General features: G+C 36.5%; 1 protein-coding gene across 7 annotated transcripts in view; it reads right to left on the reverse strand.

The window, feature by feature from the left end:
- Positions 1-20,539, reverse strand: part of Ptprc (protein tyrosine phosphatase receptor type C) — a 103,562-nt gene that overhangs the window by 36,935 nt on the left and 46,088 nt on the right. For 2 of the 7 annotated variants that reach the window (XM_076941275.1, XM_076941274.1), the window contains exons 4-12: positions 16,663-16,791; positions 14,212-14,355; positions 12,876-12,998; positions 12,063-12,134; positions 10,717-10,740; positions 8,685-8,891; positions 7,305-7,433; positions 6,272-6,430; positions 3,841-3,960 (exon numbers count right to left, since the gene is read on the reverse strand). In XM_076941275.1, coding sequence (XP_076797390.1) covers positions 3,841-3,960; positions 6,272-6,430; positions 7,305-7,433; positions 8,685-8,891; positions 10,717-10,740; positions 12,063-12,134; positions 12,876-12,998; positions 14,212-14,355; positions 16,663-16,791 — 1,107 coding nt within the window. The remainder of the gene's footprint in view (positions 1-3,840; positions 3,961-6,271; positions 6,431-7,304; positions 7,434-8,684; positions 8,892-10,716; positions 10,741-12,062; positions 12,135-12,875; positions 12,999-14,211; positions 14,356-16,662; positions 16,792-20,539) is intronic. The other 5 variants (XM_076941278.1, XM_076941277.1, XM_076941279.1 and 2 more) reach the window with 5 other exon arrangements.

Raw genomic sequence — 20,539 nt, forward strand, 5'->3', positions numbered from 1 at the left:
AGGATCCCTATGTAGACAACTTGATGTTTACATTATGTAATTCCAAGCAGACTGCAAATATTGAGGGAATTTATACAGAAACACAAACACAGCATCTTGTCTCTCATCTGTTTCTAACTCCAAATCTTCAGATGTGGATATTCAACCTAGAGTAACTGCAGAAACCCAGAACAGTAAAAAGGACAGGAGAGAGGGTTTCTAGAGACAGGGTTGGCAGGATATAGGTGATATGAAGAGGAGAGGAGAAGTGTAGAGAGGGTTTTAACTGGGGGTAGGGAGGACAACACAGAAGAATAGGGTGGGATAAGGGACATATGATACTAAGGATGCTTGAAGAGAACATAGGTGATGATTACTTTATATTTACCCACAAGTTGAAAGGAAGTCCCTATTGCTAAAGAAACCATACACCATGGACATGGGAGTTGGGGCTTGAGCTAGAACTGATCCATAAGGCTCTTCCCTGAGGGATGGCTTTCATGGTACCAGATGCAAACTGCTAAGAGAGGAAAGCAATCAATAGTCTTACCTATCTGTGAATACCCATGAACCACAACAAAGACCAGCACAGCACAAAGCCCCTAAAGGTACAACAGTGGCACTCATATCTTGGCAGTATGTAACAGCTGTCTAGTTGGACTTACGGCCCACTTAACAGGAGGAAAATTATACCTGGAGTAAGTACCTATTGTTAGTTTGGTCAGTTTGGTCATCTAGTCTGGAAGAATACTACCTCTCTAACTTCCCAAAACCAGTCTGCTGCCTGAGTTCTGAAAGCTTATCATTAGTTCTCATTCCTTATCAAAGAACCTTCTTTGTAGCATATGGAGACTATTACAGATAGATATAACCAGTCAAAATGCAGAGAACAACTGACAGATTACTCAGCTCCAGCTGATGGATCTGCACCTCAGGCTCAGTGGTTATCAAGAAAAAGAGGGAGCAGAAAAATTGTAAAAGCCAGGTGACCATGAAGTCTGTTGTGCAATTGTGTCTTCCAGTTAGGAAAGGAAACCTACAGCCATAAAATCTCAACAACATGACTACCTAATGAGACTTGAACAATTCCAACAACAGTTGATATTCCAACCTGGATGGGCAAGATTTCATTGGGTCCAACCTTAAACAAAGAGCTACAAGTTATGAACAGCTGTTGAGATCAGGATAATCCATCTTCACTAGAAATGATCTTCTGATTGGTTATCTGATATCAAGTGATCGCCCCTAACACACACACACACCAGTGAATGGACACAGAAGGTTGTATTTTATGTTTATCCATTTATGTAACTGTAGCAATGATTAAAGAGGAGGGGGCTGTGAATTTGGGAGAGGCAAATAGGAGAGGTATAGGAAGGAGAAGATGGAGAGGAATGTGGGGAATGTTGTATTTTAATTATATATATATATATATATATATATATATATATATATATATATATATTCAATAACAAAAACATCAAAAAGTCATTGAATAATTTCAAATTATCCAGAGTTATGACTTCATATCACTAATATGCTAAATAGAATATTTAATAAACTATTTGTGAAGATCTTTTCTTCTGACATAACACAGACCCCAGATAATACTACATGCTAAGTTATAATGCTTTGGAATGGGTGTTTTCCTCACACCCTTTCTGATACTTTACACTGACCTCTGAGCATCAATAGGAGCTAGCGTGATAGACTTCCAGGGAAGAAGCCATCAGACCACCAGTAACTAGGTTTACTATTTACATGATTTTAAGGCTGTAGTGATTCATGGGGCTATGAAAATGAGAGAAGAGTTTATTGTGGTACTGGAATCTAGGCTTGGCATGGAAAGATGAGTGAAATCGAATAGATTGAAAGAGAACACTTTAGTTATTTTTGTGGTGTTAAGGTCTAATCCATGGATTTATACATACTTTACAAACAATTTACTGTTTAGCTGAATTGCCACAAAACATTCAAATTGGAAGGAGGGATGTTATGAACTTATGGACAAACATGACTAGCATAGCAAATGCTCACAATATACATTAAGATGAGAAGAACAAATGTGAATGTGCCTTAAGATATAAAGAGCTGGATTTTGTTAATTGGAAAATCATTAGGCACATATTGAAATTTTGAGTAGAAAAAAATATGGCAAAAGAATTCTTAAGCAGCATGTTATTAGACAGCAGTTACAATGACATAAAATTAACACTATAACAATAATAACCCCCAAAAGTGATCAATGGCTCTTTACATGTGGCAATCGCCATTTCATGATACATAAGCTAATTGATTTAGCCATTATCATAGCTGTAAAGTTGGTATTGTCATACCATATGATTTTATAGAGAACTGAGCTACAAAGAAATTAAGCCACTCGCCATGACCACAAGTGAGGAAAATGAAGCCAGGACAGCTTGACATCCAGACTTTGAGCCCTTCCTGTACCATTTCACCTGCTCTCTGGAGAGAAGTAAGAAATGAATGCATATGGTGAGATCAACCTGATCTTTGTTTCAAGACCACATTTCTCTGCTGTTCTTAGATGTGTCTTTGGGCTTTCAGAAACAGTAATTGGAAAAAATCCAATCTATACTTAATGCTTAATGACTTTCTATGTGAAATATCACAATGGAAGTCTCAATAGTAAGTGAGAAAAGTAGTTTCTCCAGTGGTGTCTATTAGGGTACACTGCTGTTACTTTCTCCTCTAGTCTGCTTTAAACATAATGAGAACATTCTCAGAGAAGGAGAAACACAAGACAGGTCTGACACAATCCTCCTACCCACGAACCCTGCTATATTTTTATATGGTGTCTGGTTTTTAGGATAATGCCTTCATCACTGGGGTAATATCCCAGGGTTTAGGGTACTGATTCTCAAATCTACTTGGCTTTTATTTAGTGACCCAAATTCATGTGCTTGTCTACACAACCTCAGAGGCATTCAACATCAGAACACAGCTTCATTATGTCGTTCAGTGAAGCTTGAATTTTTAACCTACTGTAACCAAAGTGAAACTGCTTATTTTAGCTTTGAACAATAAATTTGAAGACTTTTTTAATCAACTAACTAATGGAGATTTTTAGTACTTAGAAAAAATGTTTGGAGTATTTGCTTCAAATTCCAAAGAATTTCAAGCTTTGGTTAAGGAGAAGCTCACTCGTGAATAGAATTCAGACTCAGAATGTGCGTGCTTTTCTCTGTTGCCATCACCCAAATTCCTGGCTCTTTTACAAACACAAATACTTTAAGGTCTCAAAGAAACAAACTATATGTAAATGTTTTAGATATTTATTCTTCTCCATGAGATGTGTGTTCATCTAAGCAGACTGGTTTAAAGCTAGTCTTGGTACATTGGGGGGGGGGGGGATACATTAATTTCTGAAGCAGACTAATGATCTAATGATGAACTAGAGCCACTCGAGTTTCCATCTGATGTGGCTAAACGGGATGACACTCATTTCTATTTACAGAATAGTGTGTGTCTGCATTTGTTTGCTTATTTCTCTAGGTTCCTGATAAATGTTTCAAAAATAAATAGAGTTCACATAAGTATAAACAAATCATAATATTAGCAGAATGGGAACATGTATTATTTGGAAGAAATTTCTCTTTCAGTGAGATTTCAAATGTAAAGGTTGAAGTTAAGACAGATTAAGAAAAGTCTTAGGAATAGTCTTGCTTTTTACTACAGCTGAAGCTTAACAGCCCTTAGTAAGTGACAGTTCTGAGCCTAAGACAAACATGAATCTCTTAGCATCTTCATGAAAGTCCGGTAACTCCCTGACTAAAACAATAATTACAACATTTAAAAGTTCTTGATTTTGTTTCCCTAGTGGAAATTTTGTAACATTACCTGGATCAGACTTATAGCATAAAAAATATCCATCGAGTATGGATGTAGGCTTACGCCAGGAGACTAATGTCGTATTCTCAGTTGAATTCCCACACGAAACAGACCTAGGCTTCTCTGGAGCTGTTAAAATGATAAAAATAAGACAATAAAAAATGGTATTTACATAACCAGCTTGAATCACGAATAGCCAACTTTTGATTAATTATGAATTAATAAAATCTCACTGAAGTTCTTAGACCTATCCTGGGTTGTTTAGATCAGATTTCTTTCATAAACAATTTTTTTGCTTCTATACAGCAGTTGGTAATCTAGACATCCCACTGATTTGAAAAACACCCCAAAATATTTTTTTTCAAACAGAATATTCTCACTGTTGGCCATGCGTTTTGGTATTTTGAGGTATTGCTGTGCCAAAATATTAAAATAAAATTGAGATGCAGTTTATATCCACGGGCACTTGCTTAAGATATAGCTTGATGAGTTATGAGTTTGTTCATCCATATGCTACCATAACAGTTGATATAGAACATTTCTTAGCATCCTTCCTTGTCACTTGTAAACCAAAATGAGCCTTCTTGAGACATACCACATCTGCTCTGATCTATTTTCTACTGCTATAGCTTGAATGTTACCTTGTATTCATCATATATGAATATAATTAAACAGTAATATTTTGAACAAATTATATTGGATTTAATATGGCACTTTGATGTTTTTTACATATTATAATTCTGTTTTTTTCATCATCAGTATGGCTATACCTTAGTGGTAAATACCACAACAGGTCTTGGTGGAATATTGGAGAGGTAAGGCCTAGTAAAAGTCTTTAAATCATGGCAAGCACACCCTCAAATGGAATCAATTACTTCCCCATTCTTATCTTTTTCCTTCATGACACACAAGATGAATAGTTCTCTTCATGATATGACCTTATCACTGTTATCTGCTGTATCTACCAGAGACCCAGTGTCATAGGGACATTCAGCCTTAGACTGAAACTTCCACACTTACAGTGTAAAAGAATATTTTATCTTTATATGGCAACCATCCCATTAGATCAAAGAAAGATGAACATTGTTCATCATTAACTTGCTATGTTTTCTCTATCAGAAGCACTTGGTAGTTCTTTGATCATTTTCCAGGAGTGGGTGCATACGCATGGGTCTGCTCTGCTGTGTAGATATGTCGATATAATCTTTTTATCCTGGGTGAATAGCTACATCCTCATCAATAATGTTGTTAATATTTGCTAGTGGCTGTGTATCCAATCTCCACCTTATTTTAACTTTTCTCAGATGACTAGTGAGGCTGAGCCATCTTCCATGATCCTTGTCATCATCTGTATATCTTTTGTAAATTACAGAGTCAAAATGGTTTACCTTATCTAAATTGAATTATTTGGTGTTTTGCTTTGTAACTGAAAGGACTTTTGATATATTTGGAGAAATTGTCCATGTCAAATAAACAAACAAATAAATAAACAAATCATGGATACTTTCCTACAGTACACAATGTGTATACTATTTCATTCAATCACTTCAAATTATTTAACTATAAAGTTAAAATTATTGACCTTTTATGATCTTTCTTTTTTAAAATTTCTTAGGAGAACTTGCCTACTCTGCACATACAAAAATATCACCCTACATTGTTTTGATTAGGTGCTTCTGAACCTTAGATTTTAGAGCAATGGAACACCTGTGTGTTGAGCCGCAACGGCTGCTGGACATTTGATAGCACTTTTCTGTAAATATATTAAAACAATTAACTGAAATTACATGGTATTTTACCAAGTATAAACATTAGTTTTCTAAGATTCCCCCTATGTCACACTGACTTTAAAATGTTGTGCTAATCTTTGTTTGTTTGTTTGTTTGTTTGTTTGTTTTAAGGTTTGTGTCTATATCCATATGTGTACATGTGTGCATGTGTGTGCCTGTGTGTGTGTGTGTTTGTGTGTGTATGTTCATTATAAAAGTTGGTTCTTTCCTTCTATCATGTATATTCTCTGAACACACTCAGGTCTTCTGCCTTGACAGCAAGTGCCTTCACTGAACAATCTCCCTGGCCTTACTTGAAGTTTTTTTTTAACTCCACCATGATAAAGTGTTAGAATACAAAGGGGATGGTGTTATAAAAAAGAAGGGAAGAAAAAATGAATAAAATGGGAATAGTTCATGTAAACCATCTCAACTGTTTCTACCAGTTTTGCTGCAGACACAACTTGAACAACAGAACAAGAACTTTAGTTATGTTTATATAACCTAGTTTTTAAAACTCACCTTAAAGTGCATTTAAGCTTCTTTTCTTCACTGATATGCTTTCTGTAATTCTATACCATTATTTATTTTTCATGATTCTCCAAAAAAATGCAAACTCACAAAAGAAAAAGAAATTTTATTTATTTTATAAATGTAAGCGATATACTTACTTCCAAAATCGGTCTGCACTGTTGTATCATTTTGGAAATATTTTACATTGTTATAGGAGAATTCTGTAGTACATGTGTAATTTGTATGGGCACTAAGGTTGTGTAACTGAAGTCTTCCTTGACGTCTGGGTGGATTAGGTCTGCTGTATTTTGGATTATCTGAAAGAAGTAAGTATTGCACATGAGTATATGAAATGATACATAGTATATGGGCTTCTTTTATGGCACCATATGTTTAAGACTTCATGTTAGAGTCAAGTCTCTGTAAATGGTGAAATAATAAGCCAAGATCCTACAAATAACATTATTACTCTCAACTTTGTTGAGAAAGCAGTATTGTGGCTTATTTTAAAAAATTGGTAAGGCAATATATATTTGTTCCAGCTGTGAACATACTGCTTGCAACTTAGCCCAGCAACTTCCTATTAGCACAATGTTGACAATCAGAGTTAAATTTCGTCTCTTCTGCCTCTGTGTGTATGTACCTCCCTCTGTCTTGTCAAATGTGTCCTGGTACATAGCTGTATACCCAGAGGAGAAAAAATCCACCTCATTGACTTCAAAAATATGTTTTAAAATACCCAACCACTATAGAAACCCAAGTTCACTTCTAGAAGCACTTGTTTTATTTGCTACCTGTAGATTCTTGAACTTTCAAATTATTTTCATTTATGAAAGTCTGATAAAATAACCTTTGGATACATACAATACTATGCTTCCTTTGTTCAGACTATAGATACCATCTTTCTTTTATAATGCCTACATCTCATCATCCTTTCAACAATGTCTGGTATATAACAGTACTCAAGAAAATTTGTTAAATTATTTCTTTGCAACATTTATCATCCATAGGTTGTTCTTTTCATTTATCTACTTTGTGAATTTGTTTCAGTGCCAGAGTTACTAGGGTTATTTTACTCTAATTTACAGTGGACCGTTGAGGGTGGGTGAGGAGGACAAGGGTGCAGAAAGAACATTTAAGCCATGTCTGGAATAACGTCTGATAATAGAACTTCTCTGCCCAGTATCATACCTGACTCACAGTGGATTTCATATGAAATTTTTTTACTGTCACAGCTGTCTTTTATTTCCCACTCCAAACAAATTGAAGTATTAGATTCTTCTGGTGATGTGCAGTCATTTAGCGTAAAGTTGTCAATCACTGTGGAGAAAATGTAGAAGTGCCCTTAGGTTATGGTTCCTGGTGTGGAGACATGAACCCTTTCAACTAAAGACAGTGAAATCATACCCATGAAGTCCAGTCTTGCAAGCATGAGAATTCAGTGGGAGGAGTCTAAGCTCTCCCAGGCTCTGATGCTTCTTAATGATTTATTCACCTTCCTAATTTTTTAATTTGTCTTTGTTTCAGATGGCACACAATTATACAAATATGTATACATTATGATGTTTGGATGTATTTATATAATGTGTAGTCACCATCTGCCAGAAGTTGGTCTGTCAACTGAGACATTTGTCATTCATGAGGGAAGATAACATATTATCCCCATACCACAGATTTTGGTAGAACTGTGTGCTGCTTTTATAAATGCAACTCAAGGAAACATCAAGATAAACAGCTTATTCTCCCATTTGAAAACAATTTCTTTGGGGTTTGATGCTTGTCTACTGATTTGCTTTGGGTTTTGGAAACAAGATGTAACCTCAAATGGTAGTTCAGGCTGGTTCGTAACTCATGATGCAGCCTAGGCTGGCTTTGAACACATGAAACACTCCTGCCTTTGCCTTCCACATGCTGAGATCACATCTTTGGTGTTAACATAACTAGAACTCCTCCTTTGATATTTTTTTTTAGAAAACATTAGATGTTTAAGTATGTTATTTTCTCTAATGAGAACATTTTGAATTTAAAAAGAAATACCAGCAATCCCATGAATAATTATTTCACAAAATACAAAATAGGCTGTTTCTAATCCATAGGAACTGCTTTTTGGTGGTTTGTTGTTGTTGCTGCTGCTGTTGTTGTTGTTGTTGTTTTGGTTTTTGTTGTTTTTTATTTTGTTTTGTTTTGTTTTGTTTGTTTGTTTGTTTGGAGACAGGGTTTCTCTGTGTATCCTTGGCTGTCCTGAAACTTGCTCTATAAACCATGGCTGCCTTGGAACACTGAGCTCTGCCTGCCTCTGCTTCTGGAGTGCTGAGATTAAAGGTGAGGGCCACCACCTCCCACCCAGGAACCTCTTTCTAACACAGAAGAGAGACAGGTGATGGCCTAAGGACTAAGTGTTTATTTCTCTGTGCTCTCCAGGCTTCTCATCAGGAAACACACTGTTATCAAAGCCCATTTGCTTTCCCTCAGTTCTTTTTTCTGACCACATTAGCCAGAAGAAGCACAGAACACAAACATGAAATCATTCTGCTGTTCTAAATACAAAGATAGGAAGAAATTGACATTCACCTGGTGGTACATCTAATTGTATAATTTTATTTGAAGTACATGTGCCATTAGACAGAGAAACGTTTTTCAGTGAGCATCCTTGTAGATTTTCTAACTCTTTTTCACAATCACACGTAAGGTTTTCATTACTTCTTTTAAGTCCTGCCTTAAAAGTGTGACTACTATCTTCATAGATGTAATGCACAGTAACGTTTTCAAATACTTTATCTGAAAAAAAAAAGGAAATTAGTATTATCATCACGGAGAATGAATGAGACTGCATTGGATACAAATGTTTTAACATATTCTTTTGTACAGAGAATGATCTACAATAGCTGTTTTGGGGTTTCAAATGGGTGAATTCAGTATTCAGCAAGCAGAAGTAAAAGAATAATTAGCATATAGCAGAGATAAGACACCAAAATATTACCAAAGCAGAGTACATGTTGTAACACAATATCTCCAGGAATATGAAAAATAGAAGAACTGTATCATGTGCACCTATATCATTATTTTGTAATCCTCTCTCCTATAAAGGATCCCAGTTTATACTCCAATAATTATTGGATTTGTATCTATCTTCCTACTAAACTATAAAGTCTATTAGAACCATAACTAGTCTATTTTGATCATTATCATTGACTTGGGTGTATGATACATGTGTCTGCTAGCAACTATTCAATAATACTTGTTGAATTAACTCACAAATGAGTTTATCTTCTAATAAACTCATATGAAAAAATTTCTTGGTTTATAACTATTCTTGTTTTCTCAAGTGTCTGTATAAATCATGTAGTTATCTAATTATGAGTTACTCAGAGACCATAAGTTTTCAGTCATTCCATTGCATATAGAATATCATTACACATGATAATAAATCTTTCATAAACCCCATTGGTTAGTGTCAGCAATTTCTATTGACTGGCAAAAATTTTATCTAAACAACTGTTAAGTTCCATGTCCATTTTAAAATTGTTTTCTGTGTGTGTGTTATGTATGTCTGTACATGTATACATGTTTGTCTTTGCAAGAATGTGAAGGAATACACATGCACATATGCACATGAGTGTGGACTGACACCAGGCATCTTTCTCTATTTCTCTTGATTTGATTTTATGAATCAGAGCCTATCTCTTAACTAGCAAGATTATCAGACCAACAGCCCTAAGGATACTCTTACCTTTCTCACAGCAATAGGATTACAGGCACCTGCCACCAAGCTCACCTTTTTACAGGGGTATTGGGGATCAGAACTCATGTCCTCTGCTTATGTGGCAAGCACTTTACCACCATCTTTATAGCCCCTGTTTACTTGTTCTTATTTTCCAAAAATATGTGCCCTTTGCTACATTTAAATATTGTCTTAAATACTAAGCATACTGAGACAAATTAGATAAAATTGACTTTTAGAAAAATAAAGTATTACACTGAGATAGACACAGGATGGCTAGAGCTAACCAAAGATATAAAATAATATTAGGCCTCAAATAATATAAGAGCAACAGGGAGACATCTATTCAGATAGAGTGGGTGGAAGAACTCTGGATACTTTGGATTTATTTTTCAAGTAGAGGAAGGTGTCAGAAAACAAAACCACGCACCCAAAAGGAGAGATATAGAAGGACTCCAAATGCAGAGAAAGAAAAGCAGGGGAGGTAGAGTCAAGAAGCAAGAGACAGGCAGTTCCATGTGACTCAAGACAAAAGTGGAAGTGAGGAGGTGTGATACAGATGGAGGGGAAAGGAACTTGAACTTGAGACATCATGTTAATAAAACAAATCAGTGGAGGATGACCTTGGCCTTGAGTGAATGGGGACCTGACTGGAGTGCTGAGACTCCTAAGGGTACAGAAGGGTAATGTTGGTCACCAAGAAGGACTTGGCTTCCACCACAAGGGCAGGAAGAAAATGAAAGAGATAGGGATTCGTTAGATTTAGAGCTGGCCATGAGAAATAGAAACAATGGGTAAAGATCGAAAGCGTGGAAGGAAAAGAGACAGGGTTAAGATGCTGCTCTCAAGTGGCGGAGATTGCTGTTGGATCAACAAACTTACCACATGGTGGCTTCGTTGTAGTAGCTGTAATAGAGATTTAAAAAAAAAGAGGCAAATCATTGAGATATTATTTTAAAATATGTCTACTGTGTTCATCTTTGAGACTCTACTTCATAGACCTTCCATAAGCTGGAAAGTCTACCTACTTAGGCTTAACACATAACACAGCTTGCTTAATATTGTATTTTCATTTCAAACATGCACATGCTATAAACTAGTGAAATAACTACAAATTATCTTCATTGAAGTATACAATAAACTCAACTGTGACTGTAGCAATATGTAGACTTTTTGGTACAGATCTAATGTTAGAATGCTGACAGGAACACATCTATACATTACCAAGTATTTTAAGTCTTTATTCACTTTTTTGGTCCCAAATTAGATTTCCATAATTATAACCCCTATAAAAGCAATGTTGTGTTTTTGTTTTGTTCATTTTTTAAATCAAGTGACTGATTAAAATAGATAAAGACTGATTTGTTCCTAGGTTTAACCTATGTATATTTCCCAAGCACAAAATGCAAGGTAGCTAATTTATCTTACAGCAATTATCATGTATTAATAAAGTGATTTAACTCAATGGTTCTCAACCTTCCTACTGCTGTGATCCTTTAATGTAGCTCCTCATGTTGTAGTGATACCAACCATAAAATTATTTTTGTTGCTACTCCATATATAATTTGCTCTATACTTTTACTACTGTTATGGGTCTTAAATACATGAGCTTTCTGACAGTGTTAGATGACTCCTGTGAAAGGCTTGTTCAACCCCCAAGTTGAGAACCACAAGTTGAGGGAGAACTGCTGATTTAACTGAAAAGCTGGGAGTCTAAGTCCCTGGAAGTCAATGGATTTCTGCTAATCTTCTCAGAGTTGTGAGACTCTTGAGAGAACAGTGGGCTTGCCTATACTAGCCTCATGACCATCCACTACATCACTCCCACAGATCTTCAACAAAGTGTCTCACCTTCATCATTCCCATGCCTCTCAGTAACTGACTGAAACTGCCTCTCCTCAATGAAAAAGGGTAGTGGATTTGATAACAATTACTCTATTACACACTACAACTTCTCTTTAAAGAAATAAGTTCTAGCAGACTTGGCTATTGCTTATGTGGTTCCTCACAAACACCACAACTCTTGCGGGGCATTGGTCATGACATTATATCCCAGGGGTCTCAATAACAGCTTTGATGCACCAGTGTCTAGATTCTGTTCAATAACCATTAGGATTTTAACTCTAGATTCCACAAAGAAAGAAGCCTGAGGTAGAGAAAGCCAGGAAGTGAGAACATCCCCAGCAGTGGTAGAGGTATGTCTGCATGACTGAGGGTAAGATTGTCACCTATTGTTGTGCTTGGAGTGTCAATGCTTGTAATGCCCAGAGTGGATGGTATAGGGGTTGTGAAGCTGGCACCTGCAAGGAAATGAACAAAAGGGTAAAAGTTAATGAGTTTATTATCTTGAAGGTTGAGAAAAAAATCTTTACAGAAGATAATTTGCTAGGTGATTCTTCTGAATTGGTCATTTTAATTGATACTTTTCCAAGATAACAAAGTGAGTCTAAGACTTATATACAAACCCATTCACATAACACACATTTCAAGAAATTTTAAATATTATTTCACAACATAAAGGGGGAAGTTATTCACTCCTTAGTATAATTTTTACCTGAAAAAGAATTTGCCTCAAACTAGTATTTTCTGTTGAATTACAGCTCTTCTTATTTTAGATACAAATTAGGTCAATGGTCTAATTCTTTTCTTACATATGTTGTGTCAAACCTTTCCATGTAGAGTCTTCATATCAGCTCTATGAAATAAGTATTTAAGGGACCACTTTCACAAAAGGGAAACTGAGTTACTTGTTCTAGGTTGTCTAGAAAACTTCAGGCAGTTGGATTAATTTTACCACTATAAGCTGTTAATGTACATTATCAACTTCAGTGTCATAAATTTTACAATAATAATAGAAAAATCACATTAATCACCCCTCCCAAGTTTTCGCTTATTTTTTTTTTCCTAATTACCTATCAAGATTTTTTTTTTAAATGGGAAATCTGAAAGTAGTATCTGGAGTAAAAGAAGAGCCTCATTCAAGTTTGGAGCCTCCAGAGCCTAAAACACATGCCACGTAATGGTCACACCTGAGGAGATACCTGTGGTGCTGACATTGGAGGTGTGTGTAGGTGAGACAGCAGAGCTGTTGCGTGCAAGACTGCGGGTGTCAACAGGAAGGATTGTGTCTGCAGAAAAGTTCCCTGGGACAGTCCCTGGCCCACCTGCAATCAGAAGGGTCACCAACACTATCATTCCATTATGCCACATGCTGACATGGATATGATTTCTGAACTAAGGAATAGCAAGGAGCTATCTGGTATACCTAGTACATCACACTACAAAGCCAAACCCTAACCCCAGCCCTTCCCAACCCACTCTTTCACCTCTGCAGTCGAGACTTCCGCCATCACGGTCTTCAGAATCCCTAGCTCCCCTCCTCATTAGAAAACAGCCTGTCTCCTTATTTAGCTGGAAACCTCTGTCCCCACCTTAAGGATGGCATTTACCACTTTAATCATTTACTACACAGAATGGATCTTTCAGTTAGCAAAATTAACCAATGTGACAAGAAGATTTCTTTGCTCATAGCAGAACAGTTTGGTTTGTGTGAAGAGGAGCCCTTGGAGCGTGCTTCTAGTTCATGGCGTCTTTCATTCCCCGATTTCTAGTCTAAATTTGCGCAATTTTGTTCTGCTGGAGCAACAGGATCAGGGGAGATACCCTAATAATAATCATCCCATGTGTGACTTGACCACCATGCTTGATACATCCTGAAGCCAGCAGGCTGCTGTTACATGTCTAACTCACTGCCAAGCACTCAGGCCGCTGAATGTACATTATGACATTATGAAATTCTGACCTGAAAAAAGGACATACTTATACTCTGTCCATATAAAATGGCACTGTGAAGTTATTTACACTCTAGTTTGGGGGGAAAAAAAAGGACTGAGTAGGTTGTGTTGCTATAAGAACAGAAAAAAATGAATCTTGAGAATTATGAGAATCATGGGAAATGTGAGTGTCTGCCTCCATTTTCCTCACTCCCTAAAGACAGTGCCGTTGTGGTAATGAGTTTTGCATCCCCTTCATCAGTAAGGAGCCTGTCTCCATTAACAGCTGTTTGAAGCTCAAGGTCTAAAAGATTCACATATATTATTCTTTGTTACCAGTGAATACAGTCTCCACTAAGCAATAGCTGCATCTATAGAAACATAGAACATTGCTGTAGTCTCAGCCCTGAGTATTGTTTCATCTCTGTTAGAATGAACTTTGTCCCTTTGTTTTGCATCCTTAGGGTAACTATAAAATTACTAAACAATCAATCAGCAAATGCTCCACATTGAACAAGTGGCCGCAGCTCCTCGCACCATTCTCAAAGTGAGGAGACACTCAGAACTCTTAACATTTGCCCATGTCTAAAGAGATCCCCCAAACCTGGTGGGTCAGTCCTGCCAAGAGTAGGCCTGAGTGTGATGAGGTCAGCTTGGCTGCTGAGTGTCTGAGTGTCAGCTCCTCTGGCAGAGGGTGTCTGCGAGTCGGGCTGTGGGGACAGGTGAGGCAGCAGCGTGGATATAAAACCTGAGGTTAGAAAGGGAGATGGTTATGTCGCTCATACTTGTTGCTGGCAGTCTAGACTCTAAGACAACTATATGACGCAAAAGTGTCACAGTCTGGCGTGACCCCATTTATTACAATTGGTCAGTTCCCTAGGCAGGTGGGAGGCTCCTGAGCTCCTGTTTACACACCTGTCCAGGTAACTTCTTTGACTTCCTAATCCCCGAAAGCTTGTTAGATTCACAAATAACTCTACAGACCGAGACTGGAGGTAAACTCGCCCTATAGACTGAATGGTAGAAAGCTCTACAATTCTAAAACGTAATAAGTGCTGATTACAAAAATCACAAAGGAGGAACAGGAGATAGCACAAATATGTGTGATGGCCAAAATACACACGAAAAGTTTCTTATTGTGAACTATGGGAGATTTGTAAAATCAGCACAAAACAGTTTGAATCACCTTACTGGCAGTTTTAACAGATTGGTAACATCAAGCATTGGAAAAATTGTGGAGATAATCATGCATGCATGCATGCATGCTTACACACACATGCTCACAGAGACTCACAGTCCAAGAACCTAGAGTATGTAAAATAATGATCAAAAATGATTTATTGTTTTTTAAAAAAACAAGATTTGAGAGGGTAAGATTTTCATTGTGTAGTACATCTTAAGTATTGGTGTTTATACATATACAAACATCATTCTATATTGGTCACAAAGTTTATACACTATCTTATAAAATAGCATTTGATGCTCTAGTGTGATGTGTGCATGGAAATACTTATTGTAAGGAATTTCAAAACAGAACAACTGAATAGTTGATACCATTAGAAAACTGAATTAAAAGGTTTACCTTAAATATATCAGAAACCAAGAAAAGCTTATTTTAAAACTATTGATTGATCATAAATATAAATTACACAGTTTTCCCTAGCACATGACTGAAAGATCATTAGAGAGCAATACTATTCTAAAAAAGAAGGCATGTTCTTTTATTTGAATGCATTAGAAGTTTCCCAGGCAAAGTGTACCATCCAATTGTGCCGAGAGATAATTTTGAATTGCACATTCATATTTCTAATCCACTCCACCCTAAGCCTTTCCCTGGGATGGTCTATCTGAAGCTCTGTGGTTTTAACATGCTGAAATAAAATGCGTAGATAAAGAGGGATGCTGGATCTGTGTGTTCTGTGTATGTGAGATGAGATTAATAATGAAAAAGGGTGTGCTGCCACCAGATGGTCAGACATTATGTTCAGAGCTTTACACAGTTCCTAAGTGATTCCTCTGCTGGTGGCAGGGATGAAGAAGAACTATGAAGTCCTGAGTGTGCACAGAGAATTACTCCCTTGTTCCGCTGCTTACAAACAGACCATACCTGGCGACATTATACTCAAAACACTGTAATTACTGTATTGGTGTTATGTGTGCGTGTTGCTTTTATAGACCAAGATAAACAGTCCTCCTAAGCAGTTGAGTCTCACGGTGTCTTATGAAGTGTTTTTGGAAATCTGCTTGCCTAAGAAAACTGCATCACAGACGTTATTTTAGAAATGTGTGCACAGCCTCATGTTGGCAGATGAAAATACCAACTACGTTAAAAAGCCGAACTTGAAGAGGAGCTAAAACCTCTACTGTGTCCAAGTTGGAAGGAGTGCGACAGGCCTCCTTGGGCAAAAAATCTCCAACTTATATCCTACTAGATTTCACAATTTTGAGTTGTTTGTTTGTTTGTTTGTTTTAAGAACTGACATCATACAAATATCTCTGGGAAAACAGCCCATCTCAAACTGAATCTTCAGTTCTGAAAGAACTGTTAAAAAAATAGTTTCTGTCTTCAGTATTTCTGATGATGTGAACCGAGAGTGGAGCTAAGAAGTGGGAAGATCCTACTTCAAGACAACTGTAAAACAGTTCAGAAGTGTCAAAATCCTGCACAGGAGAATTCTGTCCTGCCCAGTACAGCAAAGGGTTATGAGCAGTCTTCGAGCAGCCAGCACAGACACAGTGATCCTAGGACACTGGATTTCTCCTGGTTATACAAGGGAATCCTTCCTCACACCTTCACCGTCTTTTGAGCACCACACCTGCATTATTTTCACTAAGCTATCTTTCCCAATGCCTACTATCACCTGTATTTCATTAGCTTGAAGAAAAATGCTTAGAAACTGCAAACATAACATAAATGTTAATCACCTTAAGAAGATTTGGAAAGGCAAATATACCCCCAATATCATTTTGGTTAGGTGCATTTGTGTGTCAACCTGTCATAATGAGAATACGAGCACTTTTCAAGTTTCTGGAAGGACCTGGCTTGAGTGGTCACCTGGATGAAATGTGGTCTCTGAGGAGCCATTTCCTCTTTCAGAGATGCTTGGGGGTGTGAATTCAGTGGTGCGAGCAGGTAAGGGGTCACTTTGAGGCAGATGAAGGGACTTCTCTGTTGTATTCAGTCCTGTTATGTTAATGGATGATAGAAGAGAAGGAATATATAAATTATGTCTCAAAAATGTCCATTCATATGCATGTTCATGTACAACTTCCCAAGCCCACTGAAAGATACCAAGATTATGTGCTATAGAGTATGCATGCATATTTCCACACCTCAACACATCTGCACAAACACACACATATGCAAATATACATGCACACATACATACATATTTACACACACATACTTACATATGTACATACATATAGGTAAATACACAGAGAAATATATAAATATATATACAGACAACCATACTCAGGCACACATACATATGCACATAAACTCATATTCATTGACCCATAGAGATATACACACATACACACATACAAATATATATGTGTACATATAAATGTCTATAGATTTTTAACTATGTTTGCATATATAGATATAAATTATATAATAAAAGTTGAAAATAGAGTTGAGAAAATTGACTGAAAAGCAGCTCCCCTTAGTTCTCTTCCAATTTAATCACTAGGTAGCTATGCAAAGCAACTGGATTCAGAAGAATGAAACCCAGTGAGCATAAGGTCTGAAGGAAAGTTGAAAAGACTTACAGATTACAGGCAATCGTGAAGAAGGAGAAAGCCTGAAATGGAACATTAGAAGGCTTAGGATTCCAAGTGGGAAAAGGAAAGGAAAGGAAAGAGAGGGGAGGGGAGGGGAGGGGAGGGGAGGGGAGGGGAGGGGAGGGGAGGGGAGGGGAGGGGAGGGGAGGGGAGGGGAGGGGAGGGGAGGGGAGGGGAGGGGAGGGGGAGGGGAGGGGAGGGGAGGGGAGGGGAGGGGAGGGGAGGGGAGGAGAGGAGAGGAGAGGAGAGGAGAGGAGAGGAGAGGAGAGGAGAGGAGAGGAGAGGAGAGGAAAGGAAAGGAAAGGAAAGGAAAGGAAAGGAAAGGAAAGGAAAGGAAAGGAAAAGAGAAAAGAAGAAATCTGGCTGAATCAGGTGTATGGGTCATGTCTGCAGCTCAATCTCTCAAGAGCTGACTGCAAGTTCTAGGCAGCTTGGACTACACAAGGAGCTCCTGTCAACAAAACAAAATTCTTATATGTGTAGATTCAAAAATAAGTCAATCAATCAAATGAAACCAAAGGATAGTTCTTTGAGTAAAGCCTGGAAAACAAATTCACAAACTGAAGTGTGAGTGATCTACTCTTATGAAACTATGAAAATGTGTTTGCCTTTAAAATCACAGACATATTGTACTGAAATAAACTTGTTCTAACTCACTGTTCTAAAGAAAAGATAAATCCTTATATTTATTAATTATAAATAATTATATAAATTTATTATTATAAATGAGAATCCTGTTCAGTAAATATGGGTATGTACGCTGGGTGTTGTCTGCAGGGAGTTAGCATAATAAGGTAAATCAAACACTTCTCTGTTTTTCCTTTATTTAAAGTGTTTTTATTTTTGTGAAAAAGAGAAAAAAATCAAATATAGTTTTTTTTTTTTTTAGTTATTCATTTTATGTATATGAATGGTCTATCTACATGTATACTTGATCGCCAGAAGAGGGCACGAGATCCCCTTATATATGGTTGTGAGCCACCATGTGATTGCTGGGAACTGAACTCAGGACCTCTGGAAGAGTAACTAGTTCTTTTGTCCACTGAGACATCTAAGTCCCCCAATTTAGTTTTTAAAATTATCATGTTCTCTCTGGAATTATTAGGGATGGTATTTTTTTAAATTGTCCCTTGCTTAGTGTTTGAGTATTAAAACATGCGACTTTTGAATATTCACTTAATCAAAACTAAGTGTATTTTACCAAATAAAGATTAAATTGCAAATTTTGCAAATTGAACTAGAGGTAAGACATATCTCTCATATTCAGGGTCACTATTCTAATCTAATTGTCTCTCACCCACTATGCATTGAATAAAAAGGAAGATCAATTGGGTTTGTTTTGTTTTGTTTTGTTTTGTTTTGTTTTGTTTTGTTTTTAAAGGAAGGAGGAAATCGGGGACAGAAAAGCAGAGAGGGAAAGAAAAGAAGTGGAAGGAGGGATTTCAAATCCTGTGTACTCAGTGTTAACTCAGTACCCATGTCACAAATGACAATTTATTTTTAGGTTAGATCAACTAAAAGGAAAGGTTGCAATGGTCTCTTGGCCTGAGAGAATGTTGCAGCAAGCTGTCCATCATACACAGTGATACTCCATTGAGTAGACTAACCACAGAAAGCTTTAGAAACATTGCTTTGTATCCTCAGTGTTAAAAACCTATGCTGCTTTAAAGAGTGTGATTCCTCAAGATATTTTCCTACAAAGCAAATTCAGTCCTTGTTGTATGAAGAAAAAGACTCTCAGGTAGAAGCATTAATATCTTCACAGACACTTAAGTTCAAGTCTCACTAGTAAAATTTATGGTTGTAAATTTGCCAATTCTCTACTGTCCCTGAAACCTCACTTTGAACATTCTGCATTTTGCACTGACTACCTTCTCATTGGTGATATTTGGGTACACCATTCCTCTTTGAATTGTAGGCCACAATTCTAACTTAATTCTCAACAAGGTAAAAGAATGGGATACCATTCAATCCCTTAACTGTCCCTTCTGTCACAGTGTCTCATTCATGTGGGCTGAGAGTAACTTAGTATTTTGGGAAGGAAAATGCCAAATTTCATTTAAGAAGTAGGCATGAACCAATCACAACTGCTCTGCCATACAACAAAATACAATCAATCCTCTCTGCCATACAATAGAACGATACAATTCCATTATTAGACACCGAAAAATAAAAGAATATGTTTTATAAAACTCAGGAGTGGGATTTGTTAGTATCTGCGTAGTGTTTTAGAATTCAGAATAAACTTTCATTTAATGACAAATAATTCTTATGTTAATCTAATTTTAGAATGGCAGATTTGCTCCCCTTGCATTTAAATGATTAAAACAGTCATATTTTGCAGTCTCACTTACCTTCTCAATACATACTGTCAACCACATGATTAGTCAGGAAACAAACATTTACAGCATCATGTAAGGGATTTAATTTCTCTTTACCCACCTGCAGGTCACTTCCCCTATGACTTGGGTTTAGGGGATTTTAACACACTGGTAATGCCATCATTATTTACATTTGCTTTTCTCAAAAGCTTTTTAGAAAAAATTAGTTGAATTATACTAGGAAAATTTATAAACTATTAATGCAAAATTCTACTATCACATCTCCAAGCATAACTTAAAGAAGGGCAAATTACTCTTAAAATTATAAAATAAAATTTTAACTAAAAGGGAACATATATTAAAATCTAAATATAAGTGAATTCTAGATCCAACTAATTTATATAATGCAATCTTCCTTAAATAAGTGTGACATTGTTTTTAAGCTTCCCACTAAATTTTTAATTCAACTCTTTTTATTAAAAATATTTTTATACAATATATTCTGATCACAGTTTTCTCTCTATATTCAAATCATAACCCATGCTGAAAAAAATACAGATTTTCAAAATTTATTTACAGTGCTAAATTTTTTAAAGGGATTAGGAACTCGCTATGCCATTTATTGTCAGTTTAAAAAATGTTAAAGTTTAAATTAAACACAATAATAGTTATGTAATTTAAAGTATGTTCAACTAGTCACTAAATTTAATATTAGAAGAAATTTTAAGAACATGTGACAGTGAAGAATCGTATACTATTATAAACCTTTTTCTTTAAACTTCTTTCCAAATAAACATAAAATTATATCTATATTAACTACATGAT

The sequence above is a fragment of the Arvicanthis niloticus genome, chromosome 10, assembly GCF_011762505.2.
Source record: "Arvicanthis niloticus isolate mArvNil1 chromosome 10, mArvNil1.pat.X, whole genome shotgun sequence".
In the NCBI taxonomy this organism is placed as follows: Eukaryota; Metazoa; Chordata; class Mammalia; order Rodentia; family Muridae; genus Arvicanthis; species Arvicanthis niloticus.